This window comes from Silene latifolia, chromosome 8 (genome assembly GCF_048544455.1).
Source record: "Silene latifolia isolate original U9 population chromosome 8, ASM4854445v1, whole genome shotgun sequence".
Taxonomy (NCBI): Eukaryota; Viridiplantae; Streptophyta; class Magnoliopsida; order Caryophyllales; family Caryophyllaceae; genus Silene; species Silene latifolia.
Genome location: NC_133533.1, coordinates 12,646,132 through 12,667,221, shown reverse-complemented (window position 1 = coordinate 12,667,221; position 21,090 = coordinate 12,646,132). Strand labels below are relative to the sequence as shown.

Genomic DNA, 21,090 nt, shown 5'->3' with positions numbered 1-21,090 from the left:
AGGCGATACCATGTAAACGTTTAATGTGATTATTATTAATGATTAAAGCTATTGTTAGATACAGTATATATAGTATTAGGTTACATAGGTTAACAAGCTAACAAACTACCTAAATACAAGATATTTGCATGATACTAGGAGAGTTACAAGGAAGACTAATAACCATAATAATTGACTAAATAATATCAGTTAGGATATTTCCTTAATAAATATAACCAGCACAAAATAAGATTTAAAAAAAGAGTAATTTAATAATTACACCCTTTTATATACCACTTTTCAAAAATTACTCCCTTTTGAAAACTTTTTAATAAATTACTCCCATAAAATGTTCTCAGGTTAAAAATTGCACCCATTTGGACATTCCGATGAAAAAACGTTTTTTATGACCGTTTTGCCCCTCCCTTTCCTTTCTTTTCTTTTCTTCAAACTGAGCTCTCAAAAAAGCAGCAACAATGCCAACAAGGCTCTTCATCGTCCCAAATTATTAGAAATCAATCACCATCAACTACGAACCTTGTACCACCATTCCCACAATCAATTGTTCACTTCATTCATCCCTCTTCATTTCTTTTCTTCAAATGAAGAGCTTCCCACAATCAATGAGCATTTGTTGTCCAATTCCCACAATCAATTGAGCTCTCACACATAAACGATCATTTCCAAAATCAATCACCATTTTCGGTCCAACTTTGAACCCAATCAACCTGCATCTCGCTCCACCACACTCGACAACCTCGTGCTCAATCGCCAATTCGAGCCACCATCAACGAACCTCAAGCTGTCCCTGCATCACGCCATTAATCAATGTCGTTCACGCCGTCACCTGGTACCACTGTGTTCAACAACCAGCACTACTAATTTGAAGCAATCGCAAAGGCAAATGAAGACCAAAATTGCAATCAATTTCTGGGTTCAAAACCATAATTTATTGGTGTATAACCCTAAATTGTGTGCTTCAAACCCTAATTTATGTGGTTTAATGTCTAATTTCTGGGTTTGTAGTTCTAATTATTTATGTGTTTTAAGTCCAATTTCTGGGTTTGAAACCCAAATTACCTGCGCTCCCCAATATCGGAATATAACGGGACTTCATCAAACATCAGCTCTTCATGTCCCAAATCATTAGGAATCAGTGACGTTGATGATTACATAATTTAAGAAGAGGGATGAATGAAGTAAAAATATAAGAAGAAGATTGAATGGAGAAGACATGAAAATATATGAAAGGGTAAAGAAGGGCATTTTCGTCATAATTTTAGGCTTTAAAACAGAAAATTTGAATTTTGACGGAATATGTCATCGGAATGTCCAAATGGGTGCAATTTTTAACCTGAGTACATTTTATGGGAGTAATTTATTAAAAAGTTTTCAAAAGGGAGTAATTTTTAAAAAGTGATATATAAAAGGGTGTAATTATTAAATTACTCTTAAAAAAAATTATAAAAAGCGGTTATCAAAAAGACAAAAATCCATTTGCAAAAATTCTTGTATAAGGCCGTCTTACCAAAGAATTTGTGCCATACACATCAAATGACAACCCACTTCATGATAATCGCTAAGAAATTGTTGGAGAAATAAAATAGGAAGTTTTTGAATAATTTATTGGAGGGAATTGATCATCAAAATAAAGCATGAGGATGAAGATGGCGCAGTTTACCTGATGAACAATGACGGTTTCCGAAGGAGACTATGATGGAACTAGGTTTGGTGCCAGACTCCCACCTCTAATTTATCCTCAAAATTTACTTTTATGAAATAAACCTAAAGGTTATACTTGTCTAATTCTGGTCAAAAGTGCGGGTCGACCCGGCCCGTACGACCAATCCCGACCTGTCTCCCAACCCGGCCCGCCCCGTCCTATATTTGGGTCGGTTCCGGGTCCCCAAATCTCAAGCCCGACACATCCCAACCCGGACCCGCCCCTAAACCCGCTTAACGGGTCATCTTTAACCCGGCATGGCCAGCCTCGACCCGTCCCGACCCGTCCTCTATCTCGGGCCGGTTCCAGGTCTCCCAAGTCAAACCCGACCCGCCCCCTGACCCGGACCGAATCCGGCCGACCCGCACCATTGACCAGCCCAAATATTCCATACATTTAACATTTACCACGGTTACTATTGTTTCTTTAAATAATTCTGCTATTTTCACGGTTAAATTGACTACCTCAAATTTAACAAACTTTAGTCGACCTATTTTTTTTTTTTTTGAGGGGAACTTTAGTCGACCTATTGGTCAACCTGGAACCCGCCTGCCTTTAATTCATTTTCTAGACAAAATTCCTTTATAGTAAGCCAAACCTGTATAAACCCACATTTTCCAAACCCAATTCTACACCCGACTTATATTTTACCTGAACATTAATTTCACGAATCTATGATAAGTCTAACGATTATTTGATTGGTGATACAGGATTTTTGGCATACCGCATATGCAAACCCTTATAATAATCGAAATTTTATGGATTGCGGTACCGTCTTAAACAAGAAATGGTGTTTCTGAATAGTCCTACGTCATTTTGGTAAATCACAAGTTCAGAAACTCTACAACACAATCATGATACATTATCAGAACCTCTAGTCATACTATCATATACAGAGTACTATGCTTGTCAAGCAAAGATTACCCTGGCACTTGGTGAGGCCTTCGGGAAGCTCAAAAACTTCTTAACAAAGTCCAGCTCTTCTGCTTCCGTCAGTCGACGTTTCATGGGGACAATTACCAATTTTTCCAAAACAGCTGCACTTTTGAGCAAGAGTTTTACAAGTTGAAGCTGACCTTTCCAAGATTTCTCATAGCCATGCAGAGTGATGGTCTTAAGTTGTGGTGTCACATATGAGGAAGGAAGTTCTACTCGGAGCAAATTGGCACTGGCCTTGAAATCCTAATATTATAGAAGAGAAGAGACTAACCGTTAATTTGAATAGGCTACTAAATCATCTACATAATCTTGCACATTCTTATATGAAACGATATGAGAGAAAATTGTCATTTGATATGTGGAATCGTCCCACAATAAGTTAAACGAGTGAATAAAAACTAGCTGTCAATTTGAGTAGGGAAATAAATCATCTATACGAACTCAACACATTTCTTACATGAAACGATCTTTTATTTAGATAAAACTATTATTTGAAATGTGCGAGCGACCATTCTAATTTCTATTGTGAAGTGGTCAGACAAAAAGTTACGCCCTCTATACCAGTCATTTGTTTACCTTTGATTAAAACACGCATCACAAAGACTAAAAAAACGTAACCAAATGATTGGGACGGAGGGAGTACTAGTGTACTACAAGACAAGCTCATACTAAGAGGTACGGAGTATTAAAACACTTACTTCTGTGGTGTATATAACGAGTTCTTCCAAGTGTTTTAAACTATTCATCAAATGATAAACGCCTAAGAGGCAGCTTTCGCAGAAGTCCTGCAATTCAAGAACAATACGCCTCCATCTACATTCGAACAACTGCAAATTTTGTATCTCATCGAGGAATTCCTGAAATGGAACGGAATGGTCCTTGGTAATCTCAATCAACGCCATATATACGAAGTATATAGCAATAAGTCTAGTGATAAGTAATAGACTCCTATGATCACGGCTCAAAGAGCCGTTGCACACAGCCTGGCAAATCCCTCAAGATCAAGGCAACAATCCCGACTTTCCTATTGTAAATATTTTATAGCTGTTGGTTTATTTACTTCCGCAAATAGCTTGTTCATATTGTATTATATATAGACTACAAACTTATGTACAAACACACAGTGAATCAATACAACGATACAATTATTCCATATGCTATATCATCCATACAATTATATTATGGTATCAGAATAGGGTTTTATTTTTTTTTACTGCCTCCGATTTCTTTTCGATCTCGATACAATGACAAACACTGATGCAAATCAAATCATCGACTCCTCAAAAACTACTTCACATTCATATATCCATGTCGAAAATCCGGGTGCTAACATCACTCAAGTCATGTTCAATGGCCAAAACTACGATGAATGGTCACGAACGTTTCACCTTGCCCTCCTCGCTAAGGGGAAACTCGGGTATATCGATGGTACGATCTCAAAGCCGGCCACTACGGCATCGAATTTTGAGTCCTGGCGTTCCGCTAATGCTTTGGTCACCGCTTGGATTTTTAATTCACTCGAATTCAGCATCCGCAAGTCGATTTCTCTCCGTCCCGAAGCCAAGCAGGTATGGCTTGATATTCGAAACCGTTTTTGTCAAAACAACGATGCTAGAATCTATAAATTGCAGGCAGAATTGATGGCCTGTCGACAAGGTCCCACGGAGTCCCTCATGACATACTATGGTCGTCTCATGAGCCTTTGGGACAACATTCAGGAAGTCGACACTATTCCATCGTGTGATTGCAACCCCTGTGCCTGTAACTGGCTCACTATCATCGACGCCCGTCGCGACAAGAAACGGGTACGTGATTTTTTAATGGGTCTCGATAGTCGTTTTGATAATGCCCGTTCTCAGCTATTAGGCATCAATCCCCTGCCTTCCCTTGACTTAGCATATAACATACTTCTTCAAGAAGAAGGAATCCGTTCCATTACCTCTGTCACCACTGAAACTAGACCCGACACCATGGCTTTTGTGGCTCGCACTCAGACTGGACCACGACCTGCAGGGGGGGGACGTGACCCCAACCGTCCCTTTTGCATAGCATGTCGCCGCTCTGGTCATATATACAAAATCTGTTTTCGTGTTACGGGAAATTTTCCCGATTGGTGGGGCGATCGACCCCGCGATCGTATTTATATTAATGAATAAGATATGAGTCGAACGGTGGTTCCGGATGTTCAAGGACGGGCCCAATATGAGCGTAATAAGCAAGTGGGACCGTCTGCAACACCTTCATCAAACCATCAATCTGCCCGTGCTCACATGGCTTCTGGCCAGTCACAACCGAAAGCAACCACTGGTGATGGTTCTTCCTCATCTCGCTCCTTCACCAAACTCGACAAACTCGACCTCAATAATTTAAGTCCGTCCGAACTCGAAGAAATCTCCCAATTATGGCAGGCTCGAAAACAGGAAGCATCGAATGATCGTCTGAACGGTAACTATTTATTTAATTGGATTATCGACACCGGTGCATCGCACCATATGTCGGGTTGTTTATCTCAATTTACGAATATTCGAAAGATAACCCCGTTATCAGTCGGGTTACCGAATGGTGACTTAACAATCGCCACTCAAAGTGGCGACATTTATTTGTCACCTCGATTAATTTTAAGAAATGTATTGTATGCAGCCAATCTTACGTGCAATTTAATCTCTGTTTCAAGCCTGTTACACGATACTTCTCTAACAATTCAATTTTCTTATAAATTATGTCTTATTCAGGACCGTTCCTCGAAGATGGTGATTGGTGCGGGTGAGCAAAGCGAGGGGCTATACTATCTAAAGGGTGTTCGACACGATGATGTTCACGCGTGCACAATAGGTACCATTGACACAACCGAGCTTTGGCATCGGAGGTTGGGGCACCCATCTTCCTCTATCTCACATTTTCTTCCTTTCTTTAATAATAAAGCTAGTTTTCAAAGCAAACATTGTGGTATTTGCATTCGAGCAAAACAGACTCGAGAACATTTTTCCTTAAGTTCGAACATTGCCAATGGTATTTTCGATTTAGTACATTGCGATTTATGGGGTCCATATTCTGAAAATGCCTCGTGTGGCTCACAATATTTTTTAACAATTGTCGACGATTTCTCTCGCTCTACTTGGGTTTATTTATTGCGTCGGAAAAGTGACACTCGTCAAACTTTACTTAATTTTTTCGCCATGGTCGAGCGTCAATTTAATACAAAAATCAAAACCATACGTAGTGATAATGGTAATGAGTTTACATGTCTTAATTTTTTTAACGAAAATGGTATTTTGTTTCAAACTTCTCAAGTCGACACTCCTCAACAAAACGGTCGAGTCGAGCGAAAACATCGTCACATTTTAAATGTCGCCCGCGCTCTCCTTTTTCAAGCAAGTTTACCTATTTTATTTTGGGGAGAAAGTATTCTTACGGCAGTATATCTTATAAATCGAACTCCCTCGACTATTCATAAGGGTAAAACACCGTATGAAATTTTATTTAATAAACCGCCACCCATGGACCATATTCGTACCTTTGGGTGTCTATGCTATGCGAAAAATATAAATCGGTCACGAGACAAATTCGCACCTCGTGGCCGTAAATGTGTCTTCTTAGGATACCCATTTGGAAAGAAAGGATGGCGGGTTTACGACTTAGACACAGGCACCTATTTCTCATCTCGTGACGTCATTTTTCTCGAACACGAATTTCCCTATGAACACCTCAATATACACGACTCTCCACCTGAACACTCGTCCTCACTAGCTGACACTCTCATTCCCATCGACCACCTCTTTGTCCCAGAAACCCCTTCCGACACACCTACGACCTCCACCACACCCTCCACGGACATCCCTGAGCCATCCACCGAGACCACCTCATCACCGGATCCATCATCTGACCCCATATCACCAACCACACCCGACACGACCACCCAACAACCCACAAACGACACACCCAACCCCGAGCTCACACACTTGGGCAAAGGACATCGACCCAAGATCCCAAACTCACGGCTCAAAGACTTTGTGGTCCCCTCTCGACGCCCCTCGACACACTTGCTCAACGCCCAATCGTCATCATCAGGTACAAAATATCCTATCTCTCATTTTATTAATTACGCAAAATTTTCATCTAACCACAAAATTTTTCTGTCGGCCGTGACAAAAGGATACGAGCCAAGTTTTTATCATGAAGCTGTGCAGGTACCCGAATGGCGAACGGCGATGAAACTCGAACTCGATGCCCTCGAAAAAAACGGAACTTGGACCCTCGAAACTCTACCACCGAACAAGAAAGCAATTGCATCGAAATGGGTGTATAAAATAAAGTATAACGCCGATGGAACAGTCGAACGTTATAAGGCTCGCTTAGTGATTATGGGAAATCGACAAGTTGAAGGAATTGATTATAATGAAACGTTCGCTCCGACAGTAAAACTTGTCACAGTGCGAACTCTCCTCGCTATAGCTGCAGCTAAGAAATGGACTCTACATCAAATGGATGTCCACAATGCTTTTCTCCATGGGAACCTTCATGAAGAAGTCTATATGAAACCACCACCCGGATTCCATCCTTCGACCAATGGGAAAGTTTGCCGATTAAGAAAATCTTTATATGGCCTCCGACAAGCTCCACGATGTTGGTACGCAAAACTTGCTTCCGCCCTTAACAATTATGGTTTTAAACAATGTCCGCTCGATCACTCACTTTTTTCCATTTCTACACCCAACATCGAAGTTCACGTTCTCGTCTATGTAGACGACCTTGTCATTTGTGGCAACGACCCAACTCTAATTGCAAAATTTAAAACCTATTTGAGCACATGCTTCCACATGAAAGACTTGGGCCAACTCAAATATTTTCTTGGTCTTGAAATAGCTCGCAACGACTCAGGGATTTTTATATGTCAACGCAAATATGCCCTCGATATTCTTACCGAATCCGGCTTACTTGGATCAAAACCAGCGCCTATTCCCATGGAACCCAACCATCACTTGGGTCTATCAAAAGCCGATCCCATGAAAGACCCACAACCTTACCGACGCCTAGTGGGCCGGTTGGTCTATCTCACTATCACTCGGCCTGAACTCATTTATTCGGTTCATATTCTTGCCCAATTCATGCATGCTCCCACCACGGATCACTGGAACGCTGCCCTACAGGTTGTTCGTTATCTTAAAAACTGCCCGGGACAAGGCATTCTTCTACGGTCTGACGCTAAGCTTGCTCTCCACGCATATTGTGATGCTTCATACGCCCCTTGTCCCACCAGCCGCCGCTCCTTAAGTGCATATATCATATTCCTGGGTAGTTCCCCTATCTCCTGGAAAACGAAAAAGCAACACACCGTGTCTCGATCTTCATCCGAAGCCGAATATAGAGCAATTGCATACACGACTTGTGAACTTAAGTGGCTTAAGGGACTCCTCTCCTTTCTCGGTATCCATCACACCCAACCGATACAACTCATGTGTGATAACAAGTCCGCCCTTTACATTGCTCGCAATCCCGTTTTTCACGAACGCACCAAACATATCGAAGTGGATTGTCATTTTATTCGTGACGAGATACAAAAAGGCGTTCTATCTTTGAGCTACGTTCATACAAAGCAACAACTAGCCGATATATTTACAAAAGCTCTTGGCCGCCTTCCATTTGACGATTTACTCTCCAAGTTGGGCGTCTCCGACCTCCACGCTCCAACTTGAGGGGGGCTAATAGACTCCTATGATCACGGCTCAAAGAGCCGTTGCACACAGCCTGGCAAATCCCTCAAGATCAAGGCAACAATCCCGACTTTCCTATTGTAAATATTTTATAGCTGTTGGTTTATTTACTTCCGCAAATAGCCTGTTCATATTGTATTATATATAGACTACAAACCTATGTACAAACACACAGTGAATCAATACAACGATACAATTATTCCATATGCTATATCATCCATACAATTATATTAATAAGCAGTAAAGAAAGATTGATAGAAATATCATAATCCAAGAATTATCAGATACTCAGGTTCTCTTTTTTCGGACTATTTTTCAATTCTATTAATTTAGTTAAGTTCAATTCAGACTTTTAACTCAATTCGTGAGTACCACTATGATCAGTTATTACGGAAAAGCTATCATTTATCGAAAACATCATGACAATCGAAAAAATATAGGAGAAGGACATACCTTAGAAGCATCACATGATAATTGAAAAACTTCGATACCTTCAAACGTTCCTACCAACACATGATTTATCGTAGGTACTTCTTCGTCAAAATTCATGAAAAAGATCAATTTTTTGATGTAGATGTTGCGGACAGATGAAACATCAATGATATTTAGTAGCCAACCATTTTTAATTTCCAAATACAAATTTTGGAGGTTGGGGAAGTAAAGCAACATAGGCCGACTCCATTGATCTTCGTCCGTAAGAACAAGTGATAATTTATCAATATTTGGAGCAAATATACTCAGCTTTTTCATCCCAAAAGGATTTGCAATAATGAGTTCCTGTAACGACGGGCATCCAGATATAAATCTTTGGAAATTTTCATCAGTCATCCAAACATGGCTAAGTGACTTCTTCTTTAAGCATCCTAAGTCGACTTGAAATTCTCCCTCATATGCACAAGAATCGAGTTCAAGTGTGACAAGAGATTGACTCGTGAACTTAGGCAAGATCAAACTGGTACCAAAGTCATTGTTGCATTCATCAGATATTTTGATTTCCTTGGCTTGTCGACACAACGCAAACTTCGACCACATACTTATATCAGGACCAGCCATGCGTCTTTCATAACAAGAATCGAAATCAATACAAACATGAAATCTATCAATGCAGAGGTTTTGATGAAGTATGAGCACATTGCGGACAAAACGACAGAACCACTCAATATGTTTGCTATTGCATTCCCAACGACAGAAATTGTTAAGGTATTCACTCATATCAAACTCAAGGGTATGAATCCAGGTCCAAAGGTTTCCAAAGCGACGAAGTAAAACAGTTCTAACAGCATCAATGATAGGCAGACATGAAAGAATGCGCACGAGTACATCATCTAGCATTTCACTCAACCTATCTCGGTCGACATTATCCTCTGACAAACGTATACGCTTTTGCGTCCTTAATGTCATGATTTTCAAGTGATAACCTGATAAAATATAACAGATCGATTCATATTCATATATCGAATTGGTCTTCTGTGAGGCAGTTTTACATTTAAGATACAAAAACGAATATGGTTAAAAAATTTTAAAGAGCGATTACCAAAAACTCGTTTGCAATAATTCTTGTGTCATACACTCATACATCAAATGAAATGACAACCCACTTCATGATAATCAACAAGAAATGATTCAAGTAATAATGAAATAAGAAGTTTTTAAGTAGTTTACATATGGAATGAATTGAATATCAAAATAGAGCACGAGGATGAGGAAGAGGCAGTTTACCTGATGAACAATGAGGGTTCCTTTGATACTGGTTCTGGTCTTTTGAAAAATACAAACCTAAATAAATTTTTCCTGATTTGGTAACCGTTGGTAAATTAAGTAGATCTGCCAAAGGCGTGAAATATGTTAGTTTTCATCATAATACCTCGGATGATAAGATAAAAATTAAAGAAAATATAAATTAAACTAAATGTTCTATCTTTTCTGACTGTCGGAGAGTTGCTGTTTATTGCGTCAATATTTTGTGGATCGACATAACTCAAGGATAGACTTGACGGACGGGTTAATTACGTCAAGTTAGTTCCGGTAGGATCACTTTGAGATTGCAAAAATTCGGGTCATATTGAATCAAGGTGGATCAGTTTGGGTTAGAGTCATTTTCGGACTAGTTGTTGTCAAGTTATTTGGGAAAAACCTAAGTGACCTGGCAAACTGGTCAATTGGATCGAGTTATGGTGGGGTCAGTTCGGGTCTCATTGATTTCGGGTTAATTCGGGTCCAGTCGGGTTATTTTGGGTTTCGGTTCTGTTTTGGGTTTGTTGGTTGGGACTGTTTTAGGTCAAGCGGTTCGGGTTATTTTGGGTCGGGTCAATGAATAAGAGAGAAAAAGTCATTTCAAACCTTTTGGGTTCAACTAGAGTTATATTTTATTGGGTCATTTTCGGGTTTGGTGGTTTCGGATCAGTCATTTTCGAGTCAGGTTAGTTACGGGTTAAGAAAGCTTTGGTCATGTTCGGGTTGGATTGGATCAATTCAGGTTTCGGGTCACATTCGAGTGATGTAGTCTCGGGTCAGCCTTTTCGATTCGGGTCAATTGGGTCGGGTTTCTTTTGCCAGGTCTATCAGTATGCGATAATAACATTCAGGTCTGGTTGAATAGAATCAGATCAATTCGAGTTTTGGGTCAAATTGAGGTGCGGGTCTTATTCCTATTCGATTACAGTTGAGGTCGGGATATCTGATTGGATTACTATTACCCATGTTCTTTTGAACTTAATTTCAGCTAATTTCACTGCAGTCGGGTTTTGACCCCAAAATTTCAGCCGCAATTTTTTCCCTAAGTGGAACGTCCTTACGAGATCTTCAGTTTGGAACAAAATTCGTGTTTTTCTGACATCTTAGAACGGAGTAACGACTTGTAAAAGTTTATTCGTTCAAGAAACTTTGACTAACTTTTATTTTCGACCACATGCAGAAAATGAGTTTTTTTTTTTTAAATGTCGTTTCGAGATCTATAATTTTAGAAAAAGAATCGCGACTTTACGAAATCGTGACCGAGAGATATGAGCGGTTAAAGTTATTTTTCAGAAAAGTACGGGCATTTGAGAAAAAATGCAAACTTCAAGGATGCCATGGAAATTATCCCTAAAATAAAAGTCGTCATAATTTATACTCTGACCAGTATTCTAAACCTAATCCGACCCGAGACTTATATAACCCGACCGTAATCTACCCGATCTGTATTCTAACCCGACCGGCCGACCCAAATAACCCTACTTGGAATCCAACCCATCCGACCCATTTAACGGTATGATCTTACATACTCTAAAAAACTAGGGTATGTGTGGTTCTCACATGCGGGCATTATGAAAATCACGAGTGGATAAAATACGAATTGTATAATACTCCCTTTGGTCATTTGTTGTTCTTTTTCATATTGGAGGTATTCAGTCAATTGTCGTCTTTTCTATTTTAAGAATGAATTTGATGAACAATTTTATCATTTACACTCAATTTGTGCCACTTGTCATTTAGCAATTGGCTCCTTCCTCTTTTCTTGGTATTTGTGCCAAAACCAAATGACAACAATTGACCAGAACGGAGGGAGTATATAAGAGAGCCTTATGCTTATCTAATTTGCGTACGTTAATTCAAGACAATTGCACAGCACTGAAAGGAAAAGTTCGAGCATGACTGAGTTGTTCGTCTGTTTGATTGTTTTATACTAGCAATTCAATTATAATTGAGTAGTTCAGCGATATTTTCCGATTAGAGTCCGATGACACGATCCATCACAACCGGAAATTAATAGCATGAGGAGATAGACGGAGCCACGGAGGTAGTTGCTTTGAAAGTTGAGGGAAAACGATAGCTCATCACATTCTAAATTCGAATGTCTATTAGACCATTGTCCATTAATAAAGTTCATTTCCATTAGATTCGTAACGAAAAAACAAGCATAACACTCATGTAGACTATACTTGTCAAGCAAAGATTACCCTGACAGTTGGCGACGACATCTCGAAGCTCGAGACATGGTTAACAAATTCAACCTCCTCTGCTTTCTTCAATGACTTCACGGGGACAATTACCAATTTGTCCAAGGTAGCTGCGGTTTTAACCAAGAATTCTATAAGTTGAAGCTGACTCGTCCAAGACTTCCTCCAGGACTTCAAATAGCCATGCAGGGTGATGGTCTTAAGTTGTGACGTCGCACAGGGACGAAGAAGTTTGATACGATCCAAATCGATACACGCTAGGAAATTCTAATTTCATATAGAATAAAAGACTAACCGTTAACTTAATAGACAAATGAATCGGTTAATATAGATTCGGACATTCTTATATGAAATAAAAGTTATCGTTCGACATGTATGAAAGACTTACCTTTGTGGTGTATATAATGAGTTCTTCCAATTGTTGTGAGCTTTCTATCAAATGATACATGCCCGAGAGGCAGCTTGCGCAAAAGTGATCCAATTCCATGACTACTCGCTTCCATCGACTTTGTAAAGCCTCCAATTCTATTGAATGGAGAAATTTCTGAAACGGAAAAAATGGACATTAGTAATCTCGATAATTTAGCAATCAACACCATAATAGCGATAATTTCAGTTCCGTACAGTTCAATTCAGAAAAACCAAGACTTTAATTCAAAATAAAAAAGAAAGAGGAGAAGAACTAGTAAAATTACCTTAGAAGCATCACGGGACAGTTGAAGAACTTCTGTACCTTGTAACTTTCCGAACAACATTTGATTAATTGCGACTACTTCATCGCGATTGATATGGAAGGTTGAATAATTGACGTAGCAATCACGAACAGATGAGACATCAGTTATGTTTAGTAGCCAGACATCAAATTCCAAATACAAACTTCTAAGATTAGGGACGTTAAGTGACAGTTGATGGACAATGTTATAATAATCATCATCATTCTTCATAATAACAAGCGATAATTTATTAATGTTTGGAGCACTAAAACTTATGTTATTCATCCAAAAAGGATTCACAATAAGCAGTTCTTGTAACGAAGAGCATCCAGATACAAACTTTTGGAAATTTGCATCACTCATACAAACAATGGTTAAGTGACAACTTCTTTAGAGATACTAATTCGACTTGAAACTCTCCCTTGAATATGAAATAATCGAGATCAAGTGTAACAAGAAATTGACTCGATAACTTAAAATTATTAGGGAAAATCAATCCTCGATTGTAATCATAGTTGGAGGTAGATAATCTGATTTCTTTAGCTTGTCTTGTGTCTAACGCGGATCTCAACAATACTCTTACATCAAACTCCTCCCTGTCGTCAGACCCTATACAAAGATGAAATATATCAATTGAGAGGTTTTTGTGAAGCATCAGCACATTGCGGACGAAAGAACAGAACCACTTAATATGAGGATTGCCAGTGTTTTTATAATCCCACATGGTTCTAGGGTAATAATCATCCATGTCAGACATTGGAGAATCATAGTAATCATCCATGTCAGACAGCGGAGAATCATAGTAATCATCATCCATGTCAGATATCGGAGAATCATAGTAATCATCCATGTCAGATATCGGAGAATCATCCTGAAAGATTGCAAGGTATTCATCCATGTAAAACTTAAGAGAATGAACAAAGGTCCAAAGATTTCCAAAACGACGAAGTAAAACAGTTCTAACAGCATCTATTGTAGGCATACATGAGAGAATGTTAATAATTATTTCATCTGGCATTTCACTCAACCTATCTCGGCCGACATCGGAACATACACAGTTTTGAGGCCTTGATTTCGTCATCGCTCCTAAATCTCAGGTCTGATTTGCCCTATTAACAAGTTTAGGAGATAGGGAAATATAAATAGTGTGCTCTAAATATTTCAATAAAATACTTCTATTAATCAATTACCTAATAATTAGAATATCGGCTTGAGGATCAAGGAGAGCGTAATTTACCTGATAAAGATTAGGGTAACTTTTATGGAAGGTGAGTCGAAAACTTGACCCGGCCCTATCCGATTGACCATCGGAGGCCCACCCGCTTTAGACTCAAAATCCCTAATATACGGCCCTGACCTCTATAAATTCGTATTATTTTTCAAACCTAAAATACACTTGGTTTGTATTTTAACCGATCCCTAGATTAACGAAGTCATACATATAACCGGTCCGACCGTCCCATTCGATAGATATACGGGGAAGTGGTGATTTACCCCATAACTTTGTGCAATTGTGAAATTAACCCCCATAACTTTCAATTGGAGTGATTAAGCCCCGTAACTTACATAATAAGTGAAATTAAACCCCTTTGTCAAAATCTCGCGAGAAATTCAATCATATCACATAAAAATGGTTATGTTTTTATGAAAAATACAAAATAAAAGTTTAAATTAATAAAAAAAATTAAAATATACTCCCTCCAATTCATTTATTTCCTCCCTCATTCTTTTTTAGGTAAGTCGGGGTTTCTTCCCTCTTTCCCTCTTAATTCTTGTGCAAAATAGAAGGAGGGGGGGGGGGGATAGGGGAGTATTAGATAAAAAAAATAAAATATTTTACGAAAACAAATAGTTTATTATTTTTATATAATTTCAATTTTTTTACTGTACAATTTTTGTAAAAAAAAATTCAATTGCAAAATATTTTGTTAGATAGTTGTCTTAAAATTAGAAGTCGGAATAAAATATTTCATTACAAAAAATATAAAAAATATAATAAAAGGGTAAAAAAATATTCTGATTTTTCTATTTTTCAACATTTCAAAATGATTCGCATAAAATTGTTAATTGTTTTTTTTTTTTCAAAAATCATACCGAATTACATAATTTAAAAAAATTGTTTGTTTTTGTAAAATATTTTAATTTTTTAATCTAATATATTGCTATTTTATTTAATTAATTTTTTAAACTTTTATTTTTTATTTAAAAAGGGGTTCTATTTGCATTAACATCAGAACATTTTGATAATTTTTGGATGGCCTACAAACATCTAAAACGACCATGAATGGTTGTAGATGAATCAAATTGGTTCAGTCTAGAAAATCCTAATTTATGGTGCAGAAAAGACTAACCATTATATATTTCGGGGATGTAGCAAATTACCCCCATTATTTTCATACTATGTGTAAATCAACCCCTTAAGTTTCACTTGTAGCAAATTAGCCCCATAAGTTTCCAAATATGTGTAATTAAGTACAAATCAAATTTTCTACCATTTTTTTTAACTAAAATTAATATTTTCTATTATAAAAATGATTTTAAATATATCTATTAAAAATTAAATATAATATATTTCTACATATTCAACGGAAAGCGCAAACGAAATTTAATTTAAATAAAAATTTGGTCATGTAATTTTGTAACTTCACTTAAATTCTCATATTGTGAACATTTTTTCACCAAAATAAATAAATAAATATTATAAAAATATATTTGAACATGTATTTTTGATAATTAGGAATTTTAGAATTTATAATTGATTAAATATTTGGACTTTCAATAATAGTATAATAATTAATTTAGTAAATTTTATTCCTAAAATAAAATTTGTGGTTAATTACACATTGAGAGAAACTTATGGGGGTGATTTGCTACATTTATAAGTTAGGGGGCTTAATTGCACCTAGTATCAAACTTATGGGGGTAATTTGCTATATTTATATATTTATATAAACTCGCACACTAAATTGTTTTCATCTAGAGATGCGGGATGAAACCAAAATTGGTTGTTACATCGTTTTGTCATTCCTCGAATAGTTGCTATACTATGAAGTAAAGAGTGCTTCTCAAGCAAAGACTACCCTGGCACTTGGTGAGGCCCTCGGGAAGTTCGCAACATTCTTAACAAATTCAAGCTCCTCTTCTGCTTGTAATCGATGACCTTTCATGGGCACAATTACCAATTTGTCCAAGGCAGCTGCGCTTTTGAGCAAGAATTCTATTAACTGAAGCTGACTCCTCCAAGTTTTCCCATCGCCATGCAAGGTGATGGTCTTAAGTTGTGGCGTCACATAAGGAGAAGGAAGTTCTAGTCGGTGTAAATCTGTACTAGCATTGAAAGCCTGGTATTACATAGAGAAATGAGTTACCGTTAATTAAGTAGGCAAATGAATAACTTATCATTAGACTTGTAGGTACTAAACACACATACCTTTGTGGTGTATATATCGAGTTCTTCAAAGTGTTTTAGACTTCTCATCAAATGATAAATGCCTAAAAGGCAGCTGTCAGAGAGCTCCTGCAATTCCAAAACTATACGCTTCCATTTATGTCGTAAAAGCTGTACATCTTGTATTGCATAGAGGAATGGCTGAAATGGAAGGGAATGGACATTAAATTAGTAGTCACAATAATTTCTCAATCATCGTTGCATAGCAATACGTCGATACAAAAAGAGTTCTTTTCAAAAGAGAAAAACATGAGAAGAAAGGTGGAGTACATACCATAGAAGCATCATTTGACAGTTGAAAAACTTCAATATTTTCAAGTTTTCCAAACATTTTTTTGGGTATAAATGGTTGATTGTCATGTAAATTCCCAGGAACTTTAAAATATTTGACATAGATATCACGAACTGATGAAACGTCAATGATGTTCAGTTTCCAAAAGTCGATTTCCAAATACAAACTAATAAGGTTGGGGAAATTAATCGAAAAAGAATTGACACACGTAAGAAAGAGAGATAATTGGACCTCAAACGTAAGAAAGAGAGATAATTTTTCAATGTTTGGAGCACTAAAACTTAGGTCATTCGTCCAATAAGGATCCTCAATAACCAGTTCTTGTAGGGAAGGACATCCAGATATAAATCCTTTGAAAATTTCATCACTCATATTAATCGAGTAAAGTGACAACTTCTTTAGAGATCCCAAATTAACTTGCAACTCACCCTCTAATTTGCAATTCTCGAGTTCAAGTGTAACTAGAAATTGGCTCGTCAAGTTACGCAAGATCGAACTGCAATCAATATAAAAATCACATTCATCACTTCCATTAAATAATCTGATTTCCTTGGCTTGTCTATCCAACGCAAACCTGAACCATTCACTCAGATCATCCACAGCCGCCTTGTCGAACTCTATACAAAGATTAAATGTATTAATGGACGGATTTTGGTGAAGCGTCAGCACATTACGGATGAAACGACAGATCCAGTTATGTTGGGTGTTTCCCTTAATACCTAACTTGTCCCAAAATTCAACATAGTCAAAGTTAAGAGTATGAATAAAGGTCCAAAGGTTTCCGAAACGACGAAGTAAAACAGTTCTAACAGCATCTACAATAGGCATATAGGAGAGAATGTTGACAATAAGATCATCTGGTAATTCACTCAACCTATCTCGGTCATCCTTTGACGAACATATATGCTTTTGAGGACAAAATTTCATGCTTATCAAGCGTAATTACCCTAATAATTATAAGAGATATAAGTTTGTGAATAAAAGTTGTAATTAACATTGAAAGGGTTACAAGTATTTATAGTGTACATAGGTGAGCAATTATGGTAAGGAGGTAATTTACATAATAAAGAAAACTATACTTTCAATATTTACATGATCACTTTATACAATTTCCTAGATATTTGGTTAATAATAATAACAATTTCAAATTAAAAACTTTCAGATATTAGACGACGACTCAACTCATAAAAATCAGGGTTATGCTGACACTTCCAACTTTCCAATTATTTGTTTATCTCTAATTTAAATATTCCTCCCAATAATCAAAGAATCAATCAATACTATATATTAAATCCAGAAACCAAGGGACTTCAATGTAATTAAAGAAAGATATACAAATTAATTATACTATATAGTTTTAAATCAATAGCACCGTGTGATGGACCCGATTAAGGGATCTCAATGCAAATATTATATAATTTGGGTTAAAATTAAATTATATAAAAACTCGGTAATTTTCCTAAACATGGTCAATTTCCTTAAAATAAAATAATTAATTAAGATGGTCAATTTTTTTAAAATAAAATAATTAATTAAGATGGTCAATTTCAAGGAGACTAAGTAACTTTCCTAAATATTTAAATAAGACTAGAAGATGGTCAATTTACTTAAAATAAAATAGTTAATTAGTATAAACATGCACAGTTATGGTATTAATTATTATCATCATAAAATTATATATTAAATTTAAAATCTATGGAATTTTATTAAACTTTATAGTTTATTAGATGTATAGAAATGTTAATTATTTAACATACAAAATATAATATAAGTAGGTTATAAATAATTCAAGTTAGATTCAATAATATATAATCTTGCATAATTCTTTCGATTTGATTTAATGCATATATGTAATATATTTATATAAATATATAATCTTCTTAAAATTGCATGCCTAAGTAGTAAAAGTAATTTCATCAGTAAAGAAAAGAATTGTAGTAACATTGGATATAGTTATATGATGGCAATCACTCATTTGAATAGTAAAAGTAGCAATATTATCAGCGAGATTAGTGAAAGTGGTAGAAACAACAACGGGAGTAGTGAAATAATCAATATTAATGCGGCAATAGTGAAAGTAACAATAATTACGACGGGAGTAGTGAAATTATCAATATTAATGCGGCAATAGTGACAGTAACAATAACAATAATTACGGCGCGAGTGTGAAAGTAACAATGATTACGGGCAAGTAGTGAAATATTATTACTATTGTTTCATTAATAAGAGTAAAATATTAATAGCGGGAGTAGTGAATTTGTCTTATTTCATCGTAATTTTAGGATATGTCATAGAAAAATATATTAATGATAAATTTATGGGTTATGCAACTTTAAATAATTTTATTTAATGAAAATAATAATAATAATAATGGTAAGTAGAGGTAGCCCGGGCGAAGCCGGGCACCAATACTAGTACTATATATTAAATCCAGAAACCAAGGGACTTCAATGTAATTAAAGAAAGTTATACAAATTAATTATACTATATAGTTTTAAATCACTAGCACCGTGTGATGGACCCGATTAAGGGATCTCAATGCAAATATTATATAGTTTGGAATAAAATTAAATTATATAGAAGCTTGGTAATTTTCCTAAACATGGTCAATTTCCTTAAAATAAAATAATTAATTAAGATGGTCAATTTCCTTAAAATAAATTAATTCAAGTTAGATTCCATAATATATAATATTGCATAATTCTTCCGATTTGATTTAATGCTTATATGTAATATATTTATATAAATATATAATCCTCTTAAAATTGCATGGCTAAGTAGTAAAAATAATTTCGTCAGTAAGGAAAAGAATTGTAGTAACATTGGATATAATTATATGATAAAAATCACTCATTTGAATAGTAAAAGTAATAATATTATCAACGAGATTAGTGAGAGTGGTAGAAACAACAACTGGAGTAGTGAAATAATCAATACATATATATAAAGCAGAAACTTTTCGAGCGATTATAGGGAGTCCAACTTTTTTAGATTACCTAACGTGAATCGAAATTAATTATTAATCGTAGTATAATAATGTGCACTTCTACGTATAAAGGGTCTCTATGCCATAAACTAGAATTTGTAGAACCTTATAATTCTTCACCTTACAAGTATGATGTTGATTAGCATACAAACTATCATTATATATAAGTTTCCTACGACCAAAATTGTTTTTATATGAAATTTTGTATGCAAATATCCCCTCCCCTATTTCCCTTTCCATATTATTTTTTTGAAACGTAAATTATTGTGTACACCTAATGCGTAAATTAGTTGTTTTTTATCCATTTTTTATTATGATTCTTAACAATGTTTCTTATTCTATGCAGGCTGAAACATATATATTTAATGAAGAAAGAAAATACTAAAAGCCAAAAGATCAAAGAGCATTATCTACAAATTTGATCTAATAACGTAAGATATACTCCATTTGTCCCAGTGAATTGTTTACAATGGTTCATTAGTTCAATTATACTGAAATTCAATAATGAGATTTTCATCGAGTTGTTTTTTAAATTTCTTATTTTTTTTAGGTAAAAGTCATACTTAAATTGTGAAGATTTCAACATAATAATAGCAATCTGATGATGCTAGAAATTCCACATACTTTTCTAATGATATATGTGCGACTATGCCTTTAATATCCTACTCCTACTCCTATTAAGAAATAAGCTATACCATTAAATGATGGTGAAATAAGATCATGCAGTTGACAAAATATTTGTTTATAAACAAATATTTTACTCATACACTCAGAAATAAGTCGTGGTTAATGTGAGTATGAGTAGTCATTGTTGAACTCTTATTCCCAAATCTTTGATGTTTTTACTCATTATTCCATGGTTAAGAGTTGGTCAAACTCCTATTTCAATTCTTTTTGTTAGGACAATATATTATTGATTATATAGGATGGTGCAATTAGACGTTTTCAAGCCTATCAAAGTTAGACGTTGTACACTTGCTTTAATCACACCTTCACCTTATAATTGTAATTTGCCTAAGAAATCTCCAAATATCAACCATCAATGCCATCTGGTAGCTTAACTCGATGTAAAATTGTCAAGACTCAGTAACACCGTACTCATCAAGGCATAACCCACACATCAAAAGACGAAGACTGTCCCGTCATATTAGCAAAAGAGTATGTAATTACCAAGGGAGTAGTCTTCTATCATAATTAAATATTTGAAAGGATTTTATTAAACATTATATACAAGAGAGAAAGTGAAATTGTGAAGAAACAGGTAACTATTTGAGTGTTATCCCACTTTGACGAAAGAGAAGTGGATTTACTACTTTATAAAGAAAGAGGCTACTTCTCTATGGCCAATTGGCTTTAGAATT

At 36.0% G+C, this 21,090-nt stretch overlaps 3 protein-coding genes across 3 annotated transcripts; all 3 read right to left on the bottom strand.

The window, feature by feature from the left end:
- Window positions 1–2,450: 2,450 nt before the first annotated feature.
- On the bottom strand, window positions 2,451–10,178 carry LOC141594136 (uncharacterized). Its single transcript, XM_074414327.1, has 5 exons — window positions 10,072–10,178; window positions 9,223–9,770; window positions 8,806–9,181; window positions 3,340–3,498; window positions 2,451–2,884 (listed from the first exon to the last, which is right to left on the bottom strand). The coding sequence occupies exons 2-5, from the start codon at window positions 9,240–9,242 to the stop codon at window positions 2,612–2,614; spliced, it is 828 nt and encodes a 275-aa protein (XP_074270428.1). The 5' UTR covers window positions 9,243–9,770; window positions 10,072–10,178; the 3' UTR covers window positions 2,451–2,611.
- A 2,097-nt stretch (window positions 10,179–12,275) lies between these two features.
- On the bottom strand, window positions 12,276–14,084 carry LOC141594719 (uncharacterized). The gene is made up of 4 exons (XM_074414714.1): window positions 13,587–14,084; window positions 12,986–13,228; window positions 12,679–12,834; window positions 12,276–12,557 (listed from the first exon to the last, which is right to left on the bottom strand). Exons 1-4 carry the CDS (start codon window positions 14,082–14,084, stop codon window positions 12,276–12,278), a joined length of 1,179 nt encoding a protein of 392 aa, XP_074270815.1.
- Window positions 14,085–16,068: 1,984 nt separating this feature from the next.
- On the bottom strand, window positions 16,069–17,670 carry LOC141594717 (F-box/FBD/LRR-repeat protein At5g56420-like). The gene is made up of 3 exons (XM_074414713.1): window positions 16,726–17,670; window positions 16,434–16,592; window positions 16,069–16,344 (listed from the first exon to the last, which is right to left on the bottom strand). The coding sequence occupies exons 1-3, from the start codon at window positions 17,668–17,670 to the stop codon at window positions 16,069–16,071; spliced, it is 1,380 nt and encodes a 459-aa protein (XP_074270814.1).
- Window positions 17,671–21,090: the final 3,420 nt, after the last annotated feature.

Excerpts from the sequence above, each read along its gene's own strand:
- LOC141594136 (XM_074414327.1), bottom strand. The coding sequence starts at position 9,242 with ATGAGGGAGAATTTCAAGTC. Across the intron at positions 3,499-8,805 it reads TATCATGTGATGCTTCTAAG|GAATTCCTCGATGAGATACA; the intron begins GTATGTCCTTCT and ends GTTCCATTTCAG. Across the intron at positions 2,885-3,339 it reads TCGTTATATACACCACAGAA|GATTTCAAGGCCAGTGCCAA; the intron begins GTAAGTGTTTTA and ends CTATAATATTAG.
- LOC141594719 (XM_074414714.1), bottom strand. The coding sequence starts at position 14,084 with ATGACGAAATCAAGGCCTCAAAACTGTGTATGTTCCGATGTCGGCCGA. Across the intron at positions 12,835-12,985 it reads TGTCCCGTGATGCTTCTAAG|AAATTTCTCCATTCAATAGA; the intron begins GTAATTTTACTA and ends TTTCCGTTTCAG. Across the intron at positions 12,558-12,678 it reads TCATTATATACACCACAAAG|AATTTCCTAGCGTGTATCGA; the intron begins GTAAGTCTTTCA and ends ATATGAAATTAG.
- LOC141594717 (XM_074414713.1), bottom strand. The coding sequence starts at position 17,670 with ATGAAATTTTGTCCTCAAAAGCATATATGTTCGTCAAAGGATGACCGA. Across the intron at positions 16,593-16,725 it reads TGTCAAATGATGCTTCTATG|CCATTCCTCTATGCAATACA; the intron begins GTATGTACTCCA and ends CTTCCATTTCAG. Across the intron at positions 16,345-16,433 it reads TCGATATATACACCACAAAG|GCTTTCAATGCTAGTACAGA; the intron begins GTATGTGTGTTT and ends ATGTAATACCAG.